This window comes from Hemitrygon akajei, chromosome 18, assembly GCF_048418815.1.
Source record: "Hemitrygon akajei chromosome 18, sHemAka1.3, whole genome shotgun sequence".
In the NCBI taxonomy this organism is placed as follows: domain Eukaryota; kingdom Metazoa; phylum Chordata; class Chondrichthyes; order Myliobatiformes; family Dasyatidae; genus Hemitrygon; species Hemitrygon akajei.
Genome location: NC_133141.1, coordinates 44397425 through 44418127, shown reverse-complemented (window position 1 = coordinate 44418127; position 20703 = coordinate 44397425). Strand labels below are relative to the sequence as shown.

The following is a 20703-nucleotide window of genomic DNA, read 5'->3' as shown; positions in this document are numbered from 1 at the left end:
AAGATTTTTTAAACAACCTAAGAGCAGTGAGATTTTTTCAGAACATCACATACTGGCTTGGCGCGAGCTAGACGGTTAGAACATGTGATGTTAGGTATGTTTTGAAATCTTGCAGACTTGGTGTACTCATTAATATTTGTATAGTAAACAGTTACAAAAACAGTACTATTTAGAATTGATAATTTTCAATCCTTTTTAAAAAATTAATAATTTTTGAACAGGTTTTTAAAAATACTTGTTTCACTCTGTCTCTGTTATACTTTTATTAGTAGTAAAATAAATACATGCAAATAAGCAACAGGACTCATCATTTTTCCTTTAAAAAGTCCATAGTTATTGTTGCTAATGCATTAATCAATAATGATCGCTGCTTGAAATGACCAGGACACACAAAAGGATTTTTTTTAAGATTACCACCAATTTGGGCACATGTTCTCAAAAAGATTTGCCACCCTTTTAAATAAACATCTTACATAGACTTTTAGAAAAAGATAATTTATTTGATTAATTTTAAAGGGATGCACATTTTAAAGCTGACTGGAAAATCAACAATGAACCAAATGAAGAAAATGTGTGACCTTCCAGCAAACTTCTTTCACAAATTAAATTATGAACCTAAATTACATCACAGAGAACAGAAAATGAAACACCAGACTTAAATATTCTCAAAATTGTAGATGTCCAGTTCACATATTTCATTTTTGCTACTATGATAACCAATTTATTTGTATGCACTATAAATAACTGCTACTGCAAACTCTATTAATTTGAACTCTTTCTCTCTCTTTTCAGGAAGATATGATCTGCTTCCTCTCCAGTTCCACAGAACTGCTATAGCTTTTGTAGAACCAACAAACTCAGACAAAGGTTAAGCAAAAGGGGCATGAAGAAGGCAAATGGGTAGTTTAGGAGGTGGATCTGTCTGCTAGTTATATTAGATATGTGTGCCTCAAAATGATTCTCAATCCAATCTTGAATGCAATGTGCCCAATTTGAGCTGTTATGGGACCCCCACAAGTTAAAGGTTAAAGGGGATCACTCGCTTCCCTTGTTCAACTGTTGCCATGATGGAGCTCTAGTGTCCACATTTAACCTCAAAGTAAACTGCTTGAATTACGTTTGCTTGGCTCGTTCTCATATCCTTTTTCTTTCTATACACTTCACCCTCAACCAAAATAACACAAGTAAATTTTGCAATCCCACTCCTTTTCTAACCCCAACCACAAGTCATCATTAAGCTCTGTCCATTCCATTCAATATTGTTTTAAAAAACAGTTAGAATCATACTCCTGGACTGTTTTCCTAGACCTATTAACTACTATAAACTCTCAGTGTCTGCCTACCTGTCCAAAGATTCACGTTTCCTCTTTTTCGCATTACTTTCCAAGTGATATATTAGCAAAGTTAAAATTTTAGAAATCTAATGTATGTAGACATGATTACCTTGTTTGTTCTGCTACATTTGTTTGCATGTTTCCAAACTGTATAGGTATGATTTCAGCTGATGTCAAGGCTTTTCTCAATTTCAACAATGCATGATTAGGATCATGTCTATAGTCACCAGCTTCACATGCCTCACAGATGTTGTAAGTAGGGCAAATGCTACAGGGAAAAAATAAATCACATGATTTCAAATATATCTAAATATGTTCTTTGTTTAGAACCTTACTGCCTCCAATAACAGGAAATTAAAATTTAAATGAATATATTTCCTTGAGAGCTTATTTCATCAAAGTCAGTATATTTTTAGCTGACAGCTTCAGAGAAAAAATAATTTTAATTGTCACTTTTATAAGTAACCTGGGGAAATCAATGAAATAGAAAATTTTGACTGCCTTCTATTTCCACTGACAGGGGTGTCAAACTCATTTTAGGTCATGGGCCGGATTGGGCAAAATGCAACTTTATGCGGGCCGGATCAGTTGTGCACGCATGTGTGCTCCCACATCTTTCATTGCCTTCGTTTTTTCAACCTGCTCTCATGTCTCAGTCTCTGCTATAACTACAAAGTGTTTCACTTTACAAATTTCGTTTCTTATGAAGAAGATTGCCTAGCAAGCATTATTTTTATGATTGGTATTAACTTACAGTTGTAGGCTACAAGAAAGTTGTGATGAGAGAGAGAAAAAAACGATGCTATTTTGGCTAAGATTGTTTTGGGAGCCACACCCTTTCCATTAATAAACCATTTGAAATCGCACATTTGCAGACACAAATGTAGACCTAACAAAACAAATTGTAAATGTAGGCTACGCAACCGCACCTAACTTTTATTAGCCTGCTTCCAGCAATCAAACTCAGACAATGAACACAGTTAGCCTCTAATTTTTATTGAAGTGATCACATTTACAATAAGTCAGAAAATGAATGTATCACAATATTATGACACTTAGTATTTCATAATGCATTTTGCTTACATGTCACAGTGCATCAAACAGTGTCACTCGTTATTCACTTGCTGCTTCCAGACACCTGACATCTCTTGGCTTTAACCAGCCTGTCAACATCAGGGACCAGTTTCTGGGCAGTTGTAATTTTCATAATGTGATTTAGATGTCTGTGTGTCAGCTGTGAGCGCAGTTTGGATTTGTTAGTGTTCATTATGGAGAATGCCTGCTCACAGAGATATGTTGTCCAGAAAATGCAAAGGATCTTTGAGGCAAAGTCTGTCATCTTGGGGTACTTCGGTCCCAGGTATTGATAGAATGAGTCCAGACCCACAGTCTCAAATTTATATTTCAAAGCCGAGTTACACTGAATTTCAATTAATTCCATTTAAAGTTCCTCCGGCAAATCTGATGCTGCGTTGACAGCAAATGGTGAGCAAAATAGTGAGAATTCCTTCTCGAGCTGAGTGAAGACTTGGAAACAATTCTGAAACTCACTTTTCAGCCGTGATATTTTGTCCTTCCACCTGTCCATGTTGTCATTATTCCCATGAGCCACACGCACAGACTGCAAAGAGGATAAATGAGCTGGGTTGCTCCGGGATAGTTGCATCTCCCACAGGCCTAATCTAATTTGAAAGGCACGAATGCTGTCATAGTATTCTGTATCAAGTTTGTTGTGGCCTTGCATGTTAATATTAAGCACGTTTAAGTGCTCTGTTATATCCACCAAAAATGCAAGATCATGAAGCCAGTCTGGGTTATCCAACTCTGCCACTGGCTTCCCTTTCTCGATCATGATAGTCCAATTCCCGCACATAATTGAAAAAAAATGTTTGAGCAGAACCTCTCTGCTCAACCAGCTGATTTCAATGTGGTAGGGTAGGCCGTGTCCAATATTACTTTCGGACAAAAGAGAGTCAAATTGCCGATGGTCGAGTCCCTTGGCTAATAAAATTAACCGTTTTGATTACTACATCCATGACATTATCCATTTTCAGGCTCCTGCTACATAACACCTCTTGGTGTATAATACAATGAAAATTCCAGAATTCTTCCTCTGGATTCTCTGTCTGAACTTTCTCTCTGAGTTTCGCAACAACACCTGCCTTTTTCCTGACCATGGACGGTGCGCCATCTGTTGCCACGTTGACAGCGTGACTCCAGTCAACCCCCAGTCTGCCCAAGGCCTGGACGAGACTGGAGAAAACGTCATTCACCACTGTGGTGTTTGTCATGGGCACCATTGCCACAAACTCTTCGGTGACGGTCAAAGATGCATCAACACCATGAATATCCCCAATTGAGCTACATCAGTCACATCCGTGCTCTCATCAATTGCAATAGAGAAGGCAATAAATGACTTCACTTTGTCTTTTAGTTGACTGTTCAAATCTCCTGCAAGGTCCCCGATTCGCTCTGCCACAGTATTTCTTGACAAGCCGATATTACCAAAAGCCTGTCTCTTCTCAGGGCACACCAGCTCAGCCGCCATTAGCATGCATGCTTTGATGAATTCCCCCTCTGAGTATGGCTTCAACGCAGCACCTATTTTGTTGGCAATAATATAGCTGGCCTTGACAGCTCCATCATGAGTCTCTCAACTTTTGGTGAACACCGATTACTGTTTCTTCAGAGCTGCTTCAAGCTCGTTTACCTTTTGCGTTCTGAGTCGTCCTGTGTACTTGTCACATTTTTCTCCGTGTGACGTCTCATAGTGTCGTTTGATATTGTACTCTTTTGCCACAGCCACTTGTTGCGAGCATATCAGATACACAGGTTTGCCGTTGACCTCACTGAAGAAAAAACGATCTTTACAATTATCGTTGAATATCCGACCTTCGATGTCAACTTTTCTTTTCTTGGAAAGCATTTTGAACCACAGCAGCAAGCAGTCTCAGCCTTGCTACGGGTGTTACTGACCTGAGTACTCTGTGTGTTTATACTGTGTCTGCCAACGTAAGTGGGGCTCTAGTGGTCTTCAGTGCAGGGCGGTAGGTGCTTATTAACTGCCTCTATTGTACAGCTGCTGTACTGATACATAATAAATGGTCGTGAATATACTTTTTCCCCCCCCAAATCATCCCGCGGGCTGGATTGGACCCCTTCGTGGGCCGGTAGTTTGACACCCCTGTGCTAATATGAATGGAAAAGGCCCATTACAAACCTGATAAAATATCTGCAACTCACTTGAGAAAAATTTAAAAGACCATTCAACACTCCACAAGTGTACTGAAACAAAGCACAAGAAAAAATCCCCTTTGCACTGCTGTGAAACTTGCTTTTCTCAGTATGATTTTTCATACACAAGTGCATCAATGGCACACATTACACATCTGTATGTCAGTGACAGAACTGCAGTGTCTCTTTACCCTTAAACATGTTTGGATCTGACCGCAAAATAAAAATCCATCATTCAGAGTTACTTACCCAGGGTGGTTAAGTTCTGACAATTGAACAGTCACTCCTTAACTGCAACTATGTATGTAAAATTTACACTGCACATTACCTGCACTGATAGCGTATTCCACGAATCTGAGATTGGCAGTTGCTACAAGTCATGAGCCAATCATAGCAGTTAACTTGTGTTGTTTGCAGTTCTGGAACTTGGGTAGGACATGCCACCAGGCCATTGGGAGAATGACGGACCCGCTGCTCAATGTTCACTTTCTCAAAGAAATTGCAACAAATCCTGTCAACAGTTTCTCTTACAAAGGTTTCTTTGAACTGAAAATGAAGACACACAGTTACTAAGTTCCAGGCACAAAAAACAACACAACAATCTGGAATAGGGTTCTAAGGAACAGGGCACAAATCAAAACCACGTGCTGCTGCTTTACCTGCTTTGATATTCTGTCATTGACACCAATGGGTAAAGGGTAATGAGTATCTGGAGTATCACTTTGTTTGATCCCTTGCCTTAGATGCAACTATAGCAAAGGAAGGAAAATTCCAAGGAGAAAAAGAAACTGAAATAGGTGTCAATCAGAAAGAAACATGACATTCAAATGAACCGTTACGATATACCCTATTTTGGGGCGAAAAACAGAATGTTTACTTTTTTGATAAATATTAAACTTCTTAATAATGGTAACTGATTACTTAAAATGCTAATATCCTGGTGCAATAATGATCATAGGAATTGTAGCCGTTAGTAAGATCACATAAACAGTATCCGCATTAAACCAGCTTAGCACTCCAGTGGGCAGAGATCAGCAGCAGAAAACAGACCCCCACTGTTTCACCAACCAACATTGAGCTAGACTCATACCAGGCTTTGGAAAACCACTTCAAGCCCAATCACAAGGGATAAAAGTACATGATATTATTAGACACTATTTCCCTGCAAATGATAATTTCTTCAATGCCTGAGGTGTTCTGAAATGTCTAGAAGTCACAAATGTAGTTTTTGTTATTGTTAGTGTCTATAATGAAACAGCTTACTTCACTAATGAAACTGAGGACTGCTGTTAGAAAGAAAGAAACAAACAGGAAAGAAGTCAACTAGTGCCTCCTTGTTCATTTTTCAGTAATCAATAATTTGCAAATGGGAGCTTCAGAGGAAGTATTAGGAAATGTAAATACTGATGATCAATGACAGAATATAAAGTATGATCACAAATGTTTAAAAAACAGATTAAATATAGCACTAACTACACAGTGATACCATTTTTGAATAAAAGAACTAAAACTATAAAAATGTGCTAACATGGATCAGTAAGATTGACAAAAAAAAAAATCAGAGTCAATGCAAAATATCACACCACAAGTCCACAAATATATTCATTTTAATTAAAAGGAATGTAATGCTTTAGAATTATAGGACAAAAAATACAAGGCTGTTTCCATCACACCAAGTTTCTGATAAAAATACATAGAATAAGTTCCAAAACGTTGTTGCTCTATTTCACACACGCACACAACTTGAGAGACATCACGCTTGTGAGGCAGAAGTTGAGATTTAAATTTCCTCTTGAATACGAAGAATGCCTTTTCTTACCATTTCCATGTATTCTGTAAACCAAACTGGTGGCAGCTGCCAGTTTTCCTTTGTTTCATTTGCATCCTTTGGCAGCACCTACAAAAACCAGTGATGACAAGTTAATTTACTTACGTCAGGGTGCTATTATTAACAGCAGCTCAGCATGCAACGCCATCATTCCTACAGTCCTGATCGAAAAGCTACAGGACCTGGTCCTCTGTACATTCCTCTGCAACTGGATTCTTGACTTCCTAACTGGAAGACCATGATCTGTATGGATCAGAAGTAATATCTCCACCTTGCTGACAATCAACACTGGCACACTTCAGGGTTGTGTGCTTAGCCCACTGCTCTACACACCTGACTGTGTTATTAGGTATAGCTCAAATATCATCTATAAATTTGCTGATGATACAATCATTGTTGGCAGAATCTCAGATGGTGATGCAAAGGCATACAGGAGCGAGATAGTTGAGTGGTGTCACAGCAACAACCTTACACTCAATGTCAGTAAGACCGAAGAGCTGATTATGAACTTTGGAAAGGGTAAGACGAGGGAACATAAACCAATCCTCATACAGGGATGAGAAGTGGAGAGAGTGAGCAACTTCAAGTTCCTGGGTGTCAATATCTCTGAGGACCTAACCTTGCCCTGACATATTGATGCAGCAAAAGAAAACGCAAGACAATGGCTATATTTCATTAGAAGTTTGAGGAGATTGTCATCTGAAACACTTGAAAACCTCTACAGATGGAGAGCATTCTGACTGTCTGTATCACCATCTGATATTTGGTGGGGGGGGCTACTGCACAGGATTGAAATAAGCCCCAGAAATTTGTAAAATTAGTCAGCTCCATCATGCGTACTAGCCTCAGAAAGGTAGCTTCCATCATTAAGGATCCCCAGCACCCAGGACATGCCCTCTTTTCACTGTTACCATCAGGAAGGAGGTACAGAAGCCTGGCGGTGCACACTCAACAACTGGGGAACAGCTTCTTTCCCTCTACCATCCGATTTCTAAATAGATATTGAACTTATGAAGACTACCTCATAACTTTTTTTAAAAATTCTGTTTTTTACACTACTTATTTGAACTATTTATATAAGTTTATTTATCACATATTGCACTGTACTGCTGCTGCAAAGTTAACAAATTTCAAGACATATAGCAGTGATATTAAACCTGATTCTGATTATGTAGGTGAAAAGGAACTGTTGGAAGCAGTGTACAAACAGTAAGCTAGTACAAAAATATTCCAAAATATTAAGAAAGCAATTACATAATCTTTATTGCTGACTCACTCAATACAAAATTCCAATACACTAGTAGAATCTTGGATTACAGCTCAAATGTCTATACTAGTTACACCATCTTCAGTCTACACGTTAATGACTGAGCATGAGATTATGCAGAAAATCTGTCATGCATCTTTTCTCATAGGTAGGAATGGAGAGACTGGCGAGGAGTATTTCACTTCTTTCTTCCTCCAGACAAATTTCTTGCAGGAACAGCTACGTGGCTTAATAACAACATTAATCATACTCTGAACACATCTTTTGTCAGAGACTGGTATTGACTTGAGGCGACAAGGAAATAAGAGGCGAGCGTAGCTTAATATTTATTAAAAAAATCCCTGTAAAAGAATACGAGTAGCTTTCCAGTTAAAGAAACACAAATAAATACAAACAGATCTTTTGATGTAAAATCATTCCAATTCACTTTCAACAGAATGTAGATCAAAATGGGGAAATGAGCCAAGGAATGGCAGATGGAATTTAACATAGGCAAAGGCAAGTTAAACCAAGGCAGAATTTGCACAGTAAATGATAGGGCCCTGGAGTGTTATAGAACAGGTACAGGTGCACAGTTCTTTGAAACAGGGGATGCAGATAGAGCAGGTGGCAAAGGTGGCTTTTGGTGTGCTCGCCTTCTTCAGTACCAGTACCAGAATTGGAATGTCATGTTACAACTGTATGAATCATTGGTGAGATTGTACCTGGAATGTTATGTGCAGTTCTGGATGTCCAGCTATAGGTAGGATATCATTAACCTGGAAAGGGCGTAGGAAATACATTCAACCCTCCTTATCTGCAGGTTCCACCAACTGCAGATTGGGAAAACCTGTAAGTTCTCTCTCCAGCACTTGTTGTTTGTGCATGTACAGATTCTTTTTTCTGTCATTATTCCCTAAACAATACAGTATAACAACTATTTACATAGCATTTACATTGTATTAGATATTATAAGTAATCTAGAGATGATTTAAAGTATACGAGAGGATGTGCATAGGTTACCGCGGATCGGGATTTAAAAAAACGGAAGTTCCCTCATTGTTTGAGCATGTACAGACTTTTTTTTTTCTTGTCATTATTCCCTAAACAATACAGTATAAGAATGAGGGGTCACAGTTTAAGGATAAAGGGGAAGCCTTTTAGGACCGAGATGAGGAAAAAATTCTTCACACAGAGAGTGGTGAATCTGTGGAATTCTCTGCCACAGGAAACAGTTGAGGCCAGTTCATTGGCTATATTTAAGAGGGAGTTAGATATGGCCCTTGTGGCTAAAGGGATCAGAGGGCATGGAGAGAAAGCAGGTACAGGGTTCTGAGTTGGATGATCAGCCATGATCATACTGAATGGTGGTGCAGGCTCGAAGGGCCGAATGGCCTACTCCTGCACCTATTTTCTATGTTTCTATAACTACTTACATAGCATTTATTTTGTATTAGGTATTATAAGTGAGTCGGAACAGGTACATCCGGTATTATTTAGCGTCAGTTAGTCAAATGTTTGTCTTAGTATATAGTATATATTTTACCTTTCTATGGATATAAAACACTTAAGAAATGTATGTATTTCAATAATTAAACCACTGCGTTGCTTAGCAATAATTGTAGCTTTCATTGGGGCAGGGACTTTCATATGCTCCATTATTCTCACTTTATCCTTTAAAATTGTTCCAATCGTTGACCAACACCTAACGCTTTTCCAATGACCAATGGTGTTTCACCTTTTTCCGATCGCTTTATTATTTCCACTTTATTTTCAATTGTGATCATTTTCCGTCAATGGAACAGAAACACCTTGGGCCGCACAGCGACAGGTTAAATAAGGTCCAGAGCTCCGTCAGGTCCTAAAGTCCCAGAACCAATCCCCCGTGGATAAGGAGGGCCAACTGGGTGGACTCAACTTAAAGGGAGAGGCTGGATAGGCTTGAATTTATTCCCTGGAGCGTAGAAGGCTGAGGGGTGGTCTTATAGACATAAAACATTATGGGGTGTGGGGCACAGAAAAGGTGAATAGCAACGGTCCTTTTCCCAGGGTAGGGGAGTCTAAAATTACAGTATATAGATTTAAGGTGAGAAGGGAAATGTTTAAAAGGACCTGAGGGGCAACTTTTTCCAGAGAGTGTGGTGTGTGCATGGAACAAGGAAGCTATAGAGGAAGGTACACTGACAGATACTTGATTAGGAAAAGTTCAGAGGAATATGCCAATTGCAGGCAAATGAGACCACTTCATGTAGATAACTTGGTTGAGATGGATGTTGATCAGAGATAGTGTCACGGCTGCAGAAAAGTTGACGCCATGGAGGGATTGTCTACGGAGTCTCTGTGGGTGGAGGTTAGGAACAGGAAAGGGTCAATAACTTTACTGGGTGTTTTTTTTAATAGGCTGCCCAACAGTAACAGGGACATCGAGGAACAGATACGGAAACAGATCCTGGAAAGGTGTAATAATAACAGAGTTGTTGTGATGGGAGATTTTAATTTCCCAAATATTCATTGGCATCTCCCTAGAGCGAGGGGTTTAGATGGGGTGGAGTTTGTTAGGTGTGTTCAGGAAGGTTGCTTGACACAGTATGTAGATAAGCCTACAAGAGGAGAGGTTGTACTTGATTTGGTATTGGGAAATGAACCTGGTCAGGTGTCAGATCTCTCAGCAGGAGAGCATTTTGGAGATGGTGATCATAATTCTATCTCCTTTACAAAAGCATTGGAGAGAGATAGGAACAGACAAGTTAGAAAAGCGTTTAATTGGAGTTAGGGGGATTATGAGGTTATCAGGCAGGAAATTGGAGGCTTAAATTGGAAACAGATGTTCTCAGGGAAGAGTACGTAAGAAATGTGGCAAATATTCAGGGGATATTTGTGTAGAGTTCTGTATAGGTACGTTCCAATGAGACAGGGAAGTTATGGTAGGGTACATGAACTGTGGTGTACAGAGGGGGTAATAGAGGATCCTCTTCAGTTTGCGTATAAGGAGAAGGTGGGAGTGGAGGATGCTATCACGTATTTGCTGCACAAATCACTCTCTCACCTAGAGGGGGTCAGTTGTGCTGTGAGGATTACATTCCTTGACTTCTCTAGTGCCTTTAACACCATCCAGCCCAAGATCTTAAGGCACAAACTAACGGAGATGGGAGTAGACTCTCACATGGTGGATTGGATAGTGGACTACTTGACAGATAGACCTCAGTATGTGCGGTTGGGAGACTGTAGGTCTGACACGGTGGTCAGCAGCACAGGAGCGCCGCAGGGAACCGTACTCTCTCCGGTCCTGTTCACCCTGTACACATCAGACTTCCAATATAACTCGGAGTCCTGCCATGTGCAGAAGTTCGCTGATGACACAGCCATAGTGGGGTGTGTCAGGAATGGACAGGAGGAGGAGTATAGGAAACTGATACAGGACTTTGTGATATGGTGCAACTCAAACTACCTGCGTCTCAATATCACCAAGACCAAGGAGATGGTGGTGGACTTTAGGAGATCTAGGCCTCATATGGAGCCAGTGATCATTAATGGAGAATGTGTGGAGCAGGTTAAGACCTACAAGTATCTGGGAGTACAGTTAGACGAGAAGCTAGACTGGACTGCCAACACAGATGCCTTGTGCAGGAAGGCACAGAGTCGACTGTACTTCCTAAGAAGGTTGGCGTCATTCAATGTCTGTAGTGAGATGCTGAAGATGTTCTATAGGTCAGTTGTGGAGAGCGCCCTCTTCTTTGTGGTGGCGTGTTGGGGAGGAAGCATTAAGAAGAGGGACGCCTCACGTCTTAATAAGCTGGTAAGGAAGGCGGGCTCTGTCGTGGGCAAAGTACTGGAGAGTTTAACATTGGTAGCTGAGCGAAGGGCGCTGAGTAGGCTACGGTCAATTATGGATAACTCTGAACATCCTCTACATAGCACCATCCAGAGACAGAGAAGCAGTTTCAGCGACAGGTTACTATCGATACAATGCTCCTCAGACAGGATGAAGAGGTCAATACTCCCCAATGCCATTAGGCTTTACAATTCTACCGCCAGGACTTAAGAACTTTTTAAAAGCTATTATTAATGCTTTTTGAGATAGTGATTTAGATGCATATCATATTTTTTACTGAGTTAAGTATTGTATGTAATTAGTTTTGCTACAACAAGTGTATGGGACATTGGAAAAAAAGTTGAATTTCCCCATGGGGATGAATAAAGTATCTATCTATCTATCTAAATCTAGTCAAGAAGAAAAGAAAAGCTTACAGAAGGTTCAGAGAGCTAGGTAATGTTAGAGATCTAGAAAATTATAAGGCTACTAGGAAGGAGCTTAAGAATGAAATTAGGAGAGCCAGAAGGGGCCATGAGAAGGCCTTGGCGGGCAGAATTAAGGAAAACCCCAAGGCATTCTACAAGTATGTGAAGAGCAAGAGGATAAGACGTGAAAGAATAGGACCTATTGAGTGTGACAGTGGGAAAATGTGTATGAACCGGAGGAAATAGCAGAGGTACTTAATGAATACTTTACTTCAGTATTCACTATGGAAAAGGATCTTGGTGATTGTAGTGATGACTTGCAGCAGACTGAAAAGCTTGAGCATGTAGATATTAAGAGGAGGTGCTGGAGATTTTGGAAAGCATCAAGTTGGATAAGTCACCAGGACCAGATGAGATGTAATTTAGGTTACTGTGGGAGGTGAAGAAGGGGATTGCTGAGCCTCTGGCGAAGACCTTTGCATCATCATTGGGGATGGGAGAGGTTCCGGAGGATTGGAGGGTTGCAGATGTTGTTCCTTTATTCAAGAAAGAGAGTAGAGATAGCCCAGGAAATTATAGACCAGTGAGTCTTACTTCAGTGGTTGGTAAGTTGATGGAGAAGATCCTGAGAGGCAGGATTTATGAACATTTGGAGAGGTATAATATGATTAGAAGCAGTCAGCATGGCTTTGTCAAGGGCAGGTTGTGCCTTACGAGCCTGATTGAATTTTTTGAGGATGTGACTAAACATATTGATGAAGGAAGAGCAGTAGATGTAGTGTATCTGGATTATAGCAAGGCATTTGAAACAGTACCCCATGCAAGGCTTATTGAGAAAGTAAGGAGACATGGGATCCAAGGGGACATTGCTTTGTGGATCCAGAACTGGCATGCCTACAGAAGGCAAAGAATGGTTGTAGACAGATCATATTCTGCATGGAAGTCTGTGACCAGTGGTGTGCCTCAGGGATCTGTTCTAGGACCCCTGCTCATCATGATTTTTATAAATGACCTGGATAAGGAAGTGGAGGGATGGGTTAGTAAGTTTGCTGATGACACAAAGGTTGGAGGTGTTGTGGATAGTGTGGAGGGCTGTCAGAGGTTACAGCAGGACATTGATAAGATGCAAAACTGGGCTGAGAAGTGGCAGATGGAGTCCAACCCAGATAAGTGTGAAGTGGCTTATTTTGATAAGTCAAGTATGGTGGCAGAATATAGTATTAATGGTAAGACTCTTGGCAGTGTGGAGGATCAGGAGGGATCTTGGGGTCCAAGTCCATAGGACACTCAAAGGAACTGCGCAGGTTGACTCTGTGGTTAAGAAGGCGTATGGTGTATTGGCCTTTATCAGTCATGGAATTGAATTTAGGAGCCAAGATGTAATGTTGCAGCTATATAGGACCCTGGTCAGATCTCACTTAAGAGTACTGTGCTCAGTTCTGGTCACCTCACTACAGGAAGGATGTGGAAGCCATAGGAAGGGTGCAGAGGAGATTTACAAGGATGTTGCCTGGATTGGGGAGCATGCCTTATGAGAATAGGTTGAGTGAATTCGGCCTCTTCTCCTTGGAGCGACGGAGGATGAGAGGTAACCTGACAGAGGTGTATAAGATGATGAGAGGCATTGATCGTGTGGATAGTCAGAGGCTTTTTCACAGGGCTGAAATGATTGTCACAAGAGGATACAAGTTTAAGGTGCTGGGGAGTAGGTACAGAGAAGATATCAGGGGTAATTTTTTTTCTCAGAGTGGTAAGTGTGTGGAATGGGCTGCCAGTAACGGTGGTGGAGCTGGGTATGATAAGGTCTTTTAAGAGGCTTTTAGATAGGTACATGGAGCTTAGTAAAATAGAGGGCTATAGGTAAGCCTAGTAATTTCTGAGGTAAGGACATGTTTGGCACAACTCTGTGGGCCAAAGGGCCTGTATTGTGCTGTAGGCTTTCTACGTTTCTATGAGATGGGTAGAAAAGGCCTGTCTCCATGCTGTATAACTATGACTTTATAAATAGGGATGTGAGGAAATGTAACAATTTCAGCACAGCCACAAAAAAGTCCTTTAGACACAGGAGATTTTGCAGATGTTGGAAGTCTTGAGCAAAACACAAAATGCTGGAGGTACGCAGCAGGTACAGCAGCATACAAGAGGATAAACAGTCAACTTTTCCGGCTGAAACAAAGGGTCTTGGCCTAAAACATCGACTGTTTATTCCCCTCCATAGATACTACCTGACCTGATGAGTTTTTCCAGCATTTTAGAATAATTTTCTTTTATATATGAAAACAATTACCTTATTTTTAGGTTCCTGCGAAACCTTCATCTCAGGGCCAACGACCTTAGCTAATTGGGAATGATGCTTCATTTCTTTTTTTTTAGCTTTCTTATTCTGAGATCCCTTCAACTCGATATTTTCAAATGTTCTCTTTGAAGTATGGTTTTCCATTTTATCCTTTAGGTTTATTTCATAAGCATTCATTTGAATCTGTTTTCCTTGTTTAATTGCACTCTAAAAAAGGATAAAACGACAAAGATAGATATCACATTATACCGAAAGCAACATAATTAAACAGAACGATTTATTACCAAACATCATTCACTTTCATTTTTAAAAGCTACTGTTGAATAAAAGCCAGCTAACAATATATTTTGCAAGGTTTACTAAACTATGATAGCAAAACAGGCTGGAAAGTTCAAGTTACAATTTGTAGATTCACAGAGTATTAATAGAACAAAGAAAGGGAAATGCCTTCATTATCCTATCTGTCGAAGACTTAATTCTAATCATATCTCACATCTATGAATTCTGGGTTAGCTTAGCAAGCTAATGATGTGTACAAGTGACAGCCTTGTTCACAAGAGAGCAGGAACAAATACAAATAATTAATTAGCATCTTCAAATGTCTCAACGTGCTTCAATGGACATTGTCAAACAAAAATCTGAGAATGACCCATGCAGGATGACATTTAGACAGGCAAAAATGGACAAGTTTTAAAGAGCATTTCAAAAGCTTGAAGGAGGTAGAGAATCAGGAATAAAACCCTGGAGTTCAGGGCTGAACAGTTAAAGGGATGACAGTCAGTGAGCATATCATTAATATCAAGGGTTTAAGTATTGGAGGAATATAGATATCCAAAATATTAGGGAGGGGCAATAGAGGAAAGTCAGTACAAGGGTAAGGATCTTAAAATAGAACAGTTGCTCTAATGAGAAACCAATTTGTATATATTAGAAGAGGAACAATGCATGAATGGATATTAGTGAGAGGGAGATCACGGACAACTGGGTTACAAATGTTTATACAAAGTAAAAAGCAGGAGACAGCCACATCAGTGATTCTATAGTCAGTGGAAGTAGAATGCTTTGATGATACTGCAAATGTGGTGAACTATTTTACAGTCAAATGCAACACAATCAATTAGAACTTGATTTGTTTAGCCTCAAGAATTCTCAGGGAGGTAAATCGAGTTAATAGTTGGTCTGAAGCAAATAGTGAAAAAATCCTTTGGTTTTTCTAAAGATTAACAAAAAGAAATTCATGTTCATCTATCATTTTATGTCAGACAAGCAGTTTGACAAAAATTGGAAGCAACAGCATGGCCAAGACTGGTGTTGCTGGAGATGAATTAGGTATCAGTGTACATGTGAAAATCCAACAGCTTTTTCTTCATATGTTGCTGCGTACAGACAAGCCACAGAGAAACGGGACAGCTAAGGTAAGGATGTGGAAGTAGAATGAGAAGCTTAAGCAGCCAATTCTCTGACAATGACCGTAAGAAATTATTCATTACACTTCATTACATATACATATTAAATGAGTGAAACATGAATTGGTGAATTTACTGATATAATCGATTACAAGTAAGCAAATCACAGATATAACATGAATGTAATATTTATCAGTGCAGTATTTTCCTTATCTAAAAGGAAATGAAAGTGCTTAGTAATGTGGAAAATTAAGCCAATTAAAACTAAATACCAGGGGTATCTTAAATTAGAATTAACCATAATTACCTTTATAAATTCTTCATATTCCTCTGTGAAAGAGAAAATGAAAACAAAACGATCAAACAGAAAATGGCAAGAATAAAACCAAAATGTCTAACGTAAACCTTATTCACTACAACTACATAACTAAGCCAAATTTAAAAAGTTAATGGTGTGATTTTGTTTCTATCTTCAAAAGTTATTTAAGCACTGAAGAGTCTTTGAGCTGGCCAAGATGTGATCCTGGGTTGCAAAGCCAACCAATGATTGGGGGGGGGGGGGGGGAAGGAGAGAGGGGGGAGAGAGGGGTGGGGGAGGGGGGTGAGAGGGGTGGGGGAGTGGGGTGAGGGGGGGGGGAGAGACAATGCATGCATGCATGTATGTTGGAGCCCATCTATGAGTTGGGCATTCATAACTGAAGACAGCCTGTACCATTCACTTGAAATTAGATATGTCAAAAACCTTTGTTGAAACGTATAGGGAGACATCTCAAGAGTTTTACCAAAGTTCCAACACAAACATTTATTTTGTGCATACTAAAGATTTCACCTTCTTGAGACTTCTTAATGGGAAAAGATGGGAAAGTTCTTGTTGGTCTATTGAAAGAAAACAAGTAGGGGAGCAAACCAGCACTGGTATCTCTGTATCACAGTACCAAAGTGTCGAGGAGGACAGGTTAGGGGGTGTTTACCTTCACTGCAAGTGCAGGATTTACCCCATCAGGAGGGTATCTAAAAACCTGTGCGTCTATCCTCCTGTAAACCAATGCCATGTCTTGGTCAGCACACTCCACATCTCCAGTGAAATTTGGGAGTGCAAAACCCATGTTTTCTGCTTTGCAAAAAATAACTCTGATCAATAATAAGCATTAAATCTACAGGTGTCAGTTTTAAACACATTAACAACTTAAAAGTTGCAATAATCAGCAGCTGGGGACCCAAACTGTGCATGGCTTAATAACACAGGATTCTTTTAGTAGCATAGACTTCTCGTGATGTTTCTTGTGGAAACAATTGCAACATTCATAAAATTAAACACCGTCTTGACACAGATAACTTTTTTCCTCACTTTTCACGTTCCTGTACACAAGTTTGAGGCCAAGTACAATCAACATGAAATTAAAAAGTATACCCTAATTCATAAACAACACATTTCCTTTTTTTTACAAGTATGATTCATATGCCTACCTACCTGCACTGTTAATAGACACCTGCAAAAGAAAAAAACTCATGAAACAAAATATACCTTAAGAACAAAATTCTAAAATATAAAGTGAACACATACATAGCCTTCGAAGCCTGTGGTTATGCAGTTAATATTTCACTCTTTAATCACATCACTAGGAACAGAACATTTCATTCTTTCAGAACTCATCACAAGAACCTCTGATCAAAGTTACTGAAAAAAAACGGCACATGCATCTCTGCCAAATTAGTTTTGAAGAAATTCCAAGAATTTAGTTGCAGATTGGCAAGATCTCTAGTGTGCACAGGAACAGTGCTCGAGTTTAACTAGATGACCTTGAAAGACCCCTGGCATGCATCTATTTTATAGATTCACAACCATCCAATCTCTCAGCTTTAGCTGGACCTTCCAAATGACTTATTCCAAAAATTCCCATTAACAAACCAGCCTGCCCAGTCATTCATCTCTCATTCCCTGCAGTACTAGCTCCATTATCAGATCACTGAATCTATCAGCAATTCAGCATGGTTTAAACCTACACTCAGTAAGAATACTCATTGGTTAATCACTAAAGCAACAGATCAGCAAAAGTTTATCTCAATGCTGTTTACTAACTCCAAGCAGCACAACCAAACAAAAAATTAATCTTTCAAAAAATTTACATGTTAAATTACAAAGTTAATTGTGCTTAACTATGAATGCTCCCCCCCCATTAAGAACTAAGTTAAATTTATTCAATCTGTACAGAGTACTTCACTGATCTACCCTAACTTATTTTTTGCTACTTATCTATTTAATACTGTTTTTCTATTACTGTCTTGTTTTATCTTGTTTTATTTAATTGCCTGAGAGGAAGCCAAATAGCGTTTCATTGTACCTATGTATAATGACAATAAAGATCATTCAATTCAATATCACAGGACTCACCTCTTCGTTATCTTCATCAAAGTACTTTATTTGAACATTGTTGAGATCAAATGAAACTTTTACCTGAAAAAAGCATTATTTTAAAAGTTATTGAACCTGTCAACCAAAGTAATGTACATAAGTGCTTAACTTTTGACAAATTCACCTTATCAACAGACGTGTACTGTTGGATTTACAAGACACCATTTAGCTGTACTTGTTACTCGTATTTCAAATTAAAATCCACAAATCATCTCAAGCAAAAATGATTAGAAAGGAAGAAAACAAAACTTTGCTTCCAGATTATTGGATCTTTAGTATTAAATTCAACCCTGGAACGTGAAGGGCTTAAACACTACACCACATGGAATAACTCCAAATATCTTTATTTTTAGCTAGGCAATCAGTTCTCTTTACTTTGTCCATGAAGAATGCAAATGAAGTCATAGAATACAGAAGGTCAAATCTGTACTATGGCTAATAGGCAACAGGTGTTCTTGAGGGATCTTAATATGGCCTAAGATAAGTCACCATTTTCATTCTGCCCCCGTCAGTGAGGGCAAACCTTCCTCAAGTTACTTTATTAACGACAGCTTTCTGTGTTGATACTGTTTAACAACTGTTTAACCAACATTTCTTCTCTGCAGTATACTGTATGGGCCACAGTGATCACAACATATGAATACTGGAAGTCCAGTATTCATTCTGCTCCCCATTGAATCCCCAGAGGCATTGACCTACAAACTTCAGAATTACATTTTATCAATGAGTTACTAGCAAACTAATTAATAAAATATTGACTATAAAGGATTTGCTTTATTTGAACAGACAAAGTCCAGCATGGTCCAGAAACTATCATATAAATATGCCCACAGTTGAGATTTGTAAACTTTGTTAACATTTATAAAGTGCACATTTGATTCAGCTAAAACAATTCCGCCACCTTCAACAGGACCCCACCACCCAGCACATCTTTCCCTCCCTACCCCTCTCAGCTTTTTGCAGGGATCGCTCCCTCCGCAACTACCTGGTCCACACGTCCCTCCTCACAGAACTCCCACCCGGCACTTAACCCTGTAAGCGCAAATGCTACACCTGTCCCCACACCTCCCCCCTTACCACCATTCCGGGTCCCAGACAGTCCTTCCAGGTGAGGCAACACTTCTGTGAGTCTGCTGGAGCTGTCTATTGCATCCGGTGCTCTCGGTGCGGCCTCCTGTACATTGGCAAGACCCGACGCAGATTGGGGGACCGCTTCGTCGAGCACCTACACTCCGTCCATCACAATAGACAGGATCTCCCGGTTACCACCCACTTCAACTCTGCCTCTCATTCCCATCCAGATATGTCCATACATGGCCTCCTCTACTGCCATGATGAGGCCAAACTCAGGTTGGAGGAGCAACACCTCATCTACCATCTGGGTAGCCTCCAGCCTGGTGGTATGAACATCGAATTCTCCAATTTCCGGTAATTCCCTCCCCCCCCCCCCCTCCCCCTATCCTAGGTCCCTCTCTGCCTCTCTCCCCTTTCAACTTTCTGCTCCTTTATCTCTACAGTTCTTTCATGCTTATCCCCTCCCCCCTTTATCCTTCCTCTGACTGGTTCTCCACCTGGCGCCTCTAGCCCTTCCCCCTCCCCTATCTCTATTACTGGGCTTCGGCCCTCTGTTCCCCCCCCATTCCTGATGAAGGGTCTCAGCCCGAAACGTTGGCTACTCTTTTCTCATGGATGCTGCCTGACCTGCTGAGTTCTTCCAGCGTCGTGTATGTATTCTAAAACAATTCCCACTGCCCAATCAAGACCAAATACAAAATTATTTTTGATGAATAGACTAAATTGATCATAGAAAACTTATAACCATCTTGTATGACACACTGAAAGCATTCTCACTTTGGAACCAGAAAGTTTATCAATATCCATTTTGGGATTTGCACTATTAATCAAGGCCAAATTTTCTCAGTCTTTCATATGCCACGTAGTCTTGCCTCTAATTGTTCAAATTTCTATCGTCTTATGTCAACCTGATCATTGAGCTGTTACTGACATTGTAATAACACCATGTCTGTTCAATACTATCACATAATCACTAGCACTAAAAATAGATGACCCAGCATTTGCAGATTTTGCTTTGGACAAGCTCCCTAGTTCATCAGTGACACTTCAAAAATGCTGCACTCGAGTGACTGGATTGCTCAAAGATCAGGAATGACATTAAATAACACAGGATGGGAGAAGATGCTAGAAAAACATTTTATAAGTAAAAGAATTACTATCTTTCTTTAAATTATTTCAAATTTTAGAATTCTCTTCCTGATAGCACACCTGACCATATTCAGAAATTCAATCATTTACCACAAGGATGGTAAGTTAGAACAAATATTAGATTATTTGGGATTTTTCTATACCATAACTCCTGCATTTCTTTAGTCTCAGACAGCTCCCTATGTTTATGCAACTACAGTAAGGAACAGAATGCTTCATCATTTAGAGCCCACTTAACTGTTGCCCAAGGAAACAATACTTTGAATAGACAGATCTTTCTAAAATAAGCACATTTAAATTATCACCCCCCCCCCCCACCATGTTTCATGAATGTGAGGAAGATGGAGAGATACGGATAGTGTGTAGGTGGGGGGGGGGGGAAGATTCCTTTTTTTGAGGGGGGGGGTTGTTGATTTACTTTTTAGCTGGTTCAGCACAACATCGTGGCCCAAAGGGCCCTTTCCTGTGCTGTACAAAGTTCAAA

The 20703-nt window shown here is 39.8% G+C and overlaps 1 protein-coding gene across 6 annotated transcripts in view; it reads right to left on the bottom strand.

Moving 5' to 3' along the window:
• The window catches only part of nbr1a (NBR1 autophagy cargo receptor a), a 55767-nt gene that overhangs the window by 32959 nt on the left and 2105 nt on the right, over positions 1-20703 (bottom strand). For 5 of the 6 annotated variants that reach the window (XM_073071552.1, XM_073071555.1, XM_073071550.1 and 2 more), the window contains exons 2-9: positions 17976-18038; positions 17055-17073; positions 15891-15913; positions 14169-14384; positions 6388-6465; positions 5228-5317; positions 4897-5114; positions 1444-1602 (exon numbers count right to left, since the gene is read on the bottom strand). In XM_073071552.1, coding sequence (XP_072927653.1) covers positions 1444-1602; positions 4897-5114; positions 5228-5317; positions 6388-6465; positions 14169-14384; positions 15891-15913; positions 17055-17073; positions 17976-18038 — 866 coding nt within the window. The remainder of the gene's footprint in view (positions 1-1443; positions 1603-4896; positions 5115-5227; positions 5318-6387; positions 6466-14168; positions 14385-15890; positions 15914-17054; positions 17074-17975; positions 18039-20703) is intronic. The other variant, XM_073071554.1, reaches the window with a different exon arrangement.